This window comes from Lepidothrix coronata, unplaced genomic scaffold (genome assembly GCF_001604755.1).
Source record: "Lepidothrix coronata isolate B3197 unplaced genomic scaffold, Lepidothrix_coronata-1.0 Scaffold389, whole genome shotgun sequence".
Classification (NCBI taxonomy): domain Eukaryota; kingdom Metazoa; phylum Chordata; class Aves; order Passeriformes; family Pipridae; genus Lepidothrix; species Lepidothrix coronata.
The window spans coordinates 55,293-58,354 of NW_016690569.1; the positions used below are offsets into that span (position 1 = coordinate 55,293).

The 3,062-nt window shown below is 48.4% G+C and overlaps 1 protein-coding gene across 1 annotated transcript in view; it reads left to right on the forward strand.

Moving 5' to 3' along the window:
- The window catches only part of TMEM209 (transmembrane protein 209), a 14,671-nt gene that overhangs the window by 4,628 nt on the left and 6,981 nt on the right, over nt 1–3,062 (forward strand). Inside the window, exons 3-5 of the mRNA XM_017839231.1 lie at nt 373–639; nt 1,804–1,979; nt 2,177–2,434. Coding sequence (XP_017694720.1) covers nt 373–639; nt 1,804–1,979; nt 2,177–2,434 — 701 coding nt within the window. The remainder of the gene's footprint in view (nt 1–372; nt 640–1,803; nt 1,980–2,176; nt 2,435–3,062) is intronic.

Here is a 3,062-nt window from a genome sequence, read left to right on the forward strand (position 1 = left end):
TTTGGCCCACCCTCATCCCACCCCCTTGGAATCGGGGCTGGGGGCTTTTCTTCATCATCTTCATCTTCTTCAGAGCTCAAAAGGGTACGTGGTCACCCAGTTCTTGACTGTACTTTTGTGGTTCAGGCCAAGCCACAAATGTCCTTAAACAAAAGGGCCTCCTCTTAAAAAGAGAGACTAAACATCTTCTGCCGGAATTCAGGGAATATTGATATGGGAGCATGGAATGGGGCATGTAGGGGCAGAGGAATGTGTAAACTGCTGTGCTGAAGGGTGGAGGAGTAAGGGCTGCTGCTCCTAAAATCTGCTTCTGGAACTACTTGTAAAGCTTATAAAAATTAGAAAACCCCAAAAAACTGAAAGAATCTTAAGGCATCAGGAAAACAAAAACAATCCCACCAGGATTGGTTTTTTTTTTTTCTCTCCCCCCTCCCCCTAAGGTTTCCAGCTTCAGCCACTCTCCCAATGGATCCCCCTATTCCCCGGGAGCGGCGGAGGGCGGCGGGATAAGGTCCCACTACCGGTTCTCCCCCATCCTGTACAACAACAGCACCCACAAGGATGACTACATAACCGATGTCAAATCCCTGGACACCTTCCTGAGGAACGAGGAGGAGAAGCAGCACAGAGTCCAGCTGGGTAAGTGTCCGGGATTTTGTGGGAACGGCTTGGGAATGGGAAGGTGTCGGTTTTATTCGGGAGTGGGTGAGGGAAATTCCGGTAAACAGAGCATTTGTGGGAATCCCTGGGAGCTTGGCAAACTGCTCAGCAGGTTAATCTGGGAGGAATGGGGGACCACCAGGGTTTCTGCACGTCTCCATGGCTTGGGAGCTTCAGCTTTCCTCCAGATTATTCCTTTGGGTTGGATCTAAGCTTGGAATGTGAGGTGATCCATGATCTCTGTAGCAGCTGCTGGCGGTGATAAGATGATCACCTGGATGAGGGGGGTGTTTTGTGGGGGTGGTTTCAGACAGAGGGGGTGAATCCAGGCAGTTTTTATCCTGGATAGGGATAATCAAGATAAGGATCAAGGGGATGAACTCCCTCCAAGCAGTTTTTGTCCTGGATAGGGACAAAGATAAAGGGAATGAACAACCCCCAGGCAGTTTTTGTCCTGATGGGGACAATCCAGACAAGGATAAAGGGAATGAACTCCAGGCAGTTTTTACCCTGATGGGGACAATCCAGACAAGGATAAAGGGAATGAACTCCAGGCAGTTTTTACCCTGGATATGGACAATCCAGACAAGGATAAAGGGGATGAACAAGCCCCAGGCAGTTTTTACCCTGGATGGGGACAATCAAGATAAAAATAAAAGGGAATGAACTCCCTCCAGGCAGTTTTTACCCTGGATATGGACAATCCAGACAAGGATAAAGGGAATGAACTCCCTCCAGGCAGTTTTTTCCCTGGATAGGTACAATCCATACAAGGATCAAGGGGATGAACTCCCTCCAGGCAGTTTTTGTCCTGGATATGGACAATCCAGACAAGGATAAAGGGAATGAACTCCCTCCAGGCAGTTTTTGTCCTGGATAGGGTCAATGCAGACAAGGATAAAGGGGATGAACAAGCCCCGGGCAGTTTTTACCCTGGATGGGGACAATCAAGATAAAAGTAAAAGGGAATGAACTCCCTCCAGGCAGTTTTTCCCTGGAAAGGGGCAATCCATCCAAGGCTGACTCCAGTGTTTCTGCAGAGTGACTCCAGTGTATCCCTTCACTCTGGCTTGTGCCTGTGCTGTCGCTTCCAGGATTAATTGGCAATGACTGTGTGTGACCTTAATGATTGACTCATTCCAGGGAGTTCCGACTCCAGCTCCCCTTCCAGCAGCCCAACCTTCTGGAATTACAGCCGCTCCATGGCAGACCACGCCCAGATCCTGAGGAAATTCCAGTACCAGCTGGCCTGCAGGTCCCAGGCTCCGTCAGCACACAAGGATGAGGCAGATCTGAGCTCCAAACAGGCAGCAGAGGAGGTAAATCCAGCAGGAAGAGCACCCCAAAGGGAGAAACAGGCCTTTAAAAAGCACAGTTTTGTGCCAAGGTTTGGGTTGGAGCTGTGGCAGGAGAAGATCCTCCGGTGTTTAACCAGCTTCCCTCCTCTGGAAGTGGCAGGAATTGTCACAGACCCTAAAAATGTGGGTATTCCAGGAGTTTTTCCATGTTTCCACAGGTCTGGGCGCGGGTGACGATGAACAGGCAGCTCCTGGATCACATGGATTCCTGGACAGCCAAGTTCAGGAATGTAAGTCCCACCTCCCAGGGCTTTAAAGACAAGGGGAGCAGGGAATTCTCGGCCTGGGATGGGCTGTCAAATCCCACCCAAAGTGTTGGTCATCTCCCTGAATTCCTGGAACGAACAGGACAGGGAACGGAGCCGTCAAAGCAGACCCAAAACTCCACCAGAGCGGCCCCAAAAACGATCTTTGTGGTCGGAGGGCTGTGATTCCCAATCCCCCTTTTTGTCCAGGAAAGCTTTGCTGGCAGAGAATTGTTTTCCCAGCTCCTTCCCATCGGATTTCCTGCCCTTCCAGGGGGTGTTAAAGGATCCTTTAAGCTCTTGATTGATCATTAAATGAAATGATTCCAGTGTTGGTGTGTTCAGCTGGGACTGTGCCGGGGTCAGCGGGGTTTGTTTAACACTCTGACCTGGAATTTTGCCCTTTTCCCGATGGATTAATGAGCCCTGGAATGTTGCCCCTTTTCCCAGCTGTGGTAAACTGAGAAAATGATTCGAGCTAATTAAGAGAAAACAGTGTAAGGTCAATATGACCTGGAGAGAGAAAAGAAAACCAAATCCTAAAACTTTATTGGGCCCCTGTAAAGAGATAAAACAAGTTACCCTCCCTTTTACCTCGTGTAGGATTTATAGTGGAGGAATTTTGTTCAGTTAGCTGGATAATAGCACCTTCCTTAAAAATTTATAACTTTATATGGATAACAAGCAAACATCTGCTGAATGTCTGACTTGACAATATGTTATGGATGCTTATGGATGATATTCTTGTCTAAGAAAAAAACATCTGTTGAATGTCTGACTTGACAATATGTTATGGATG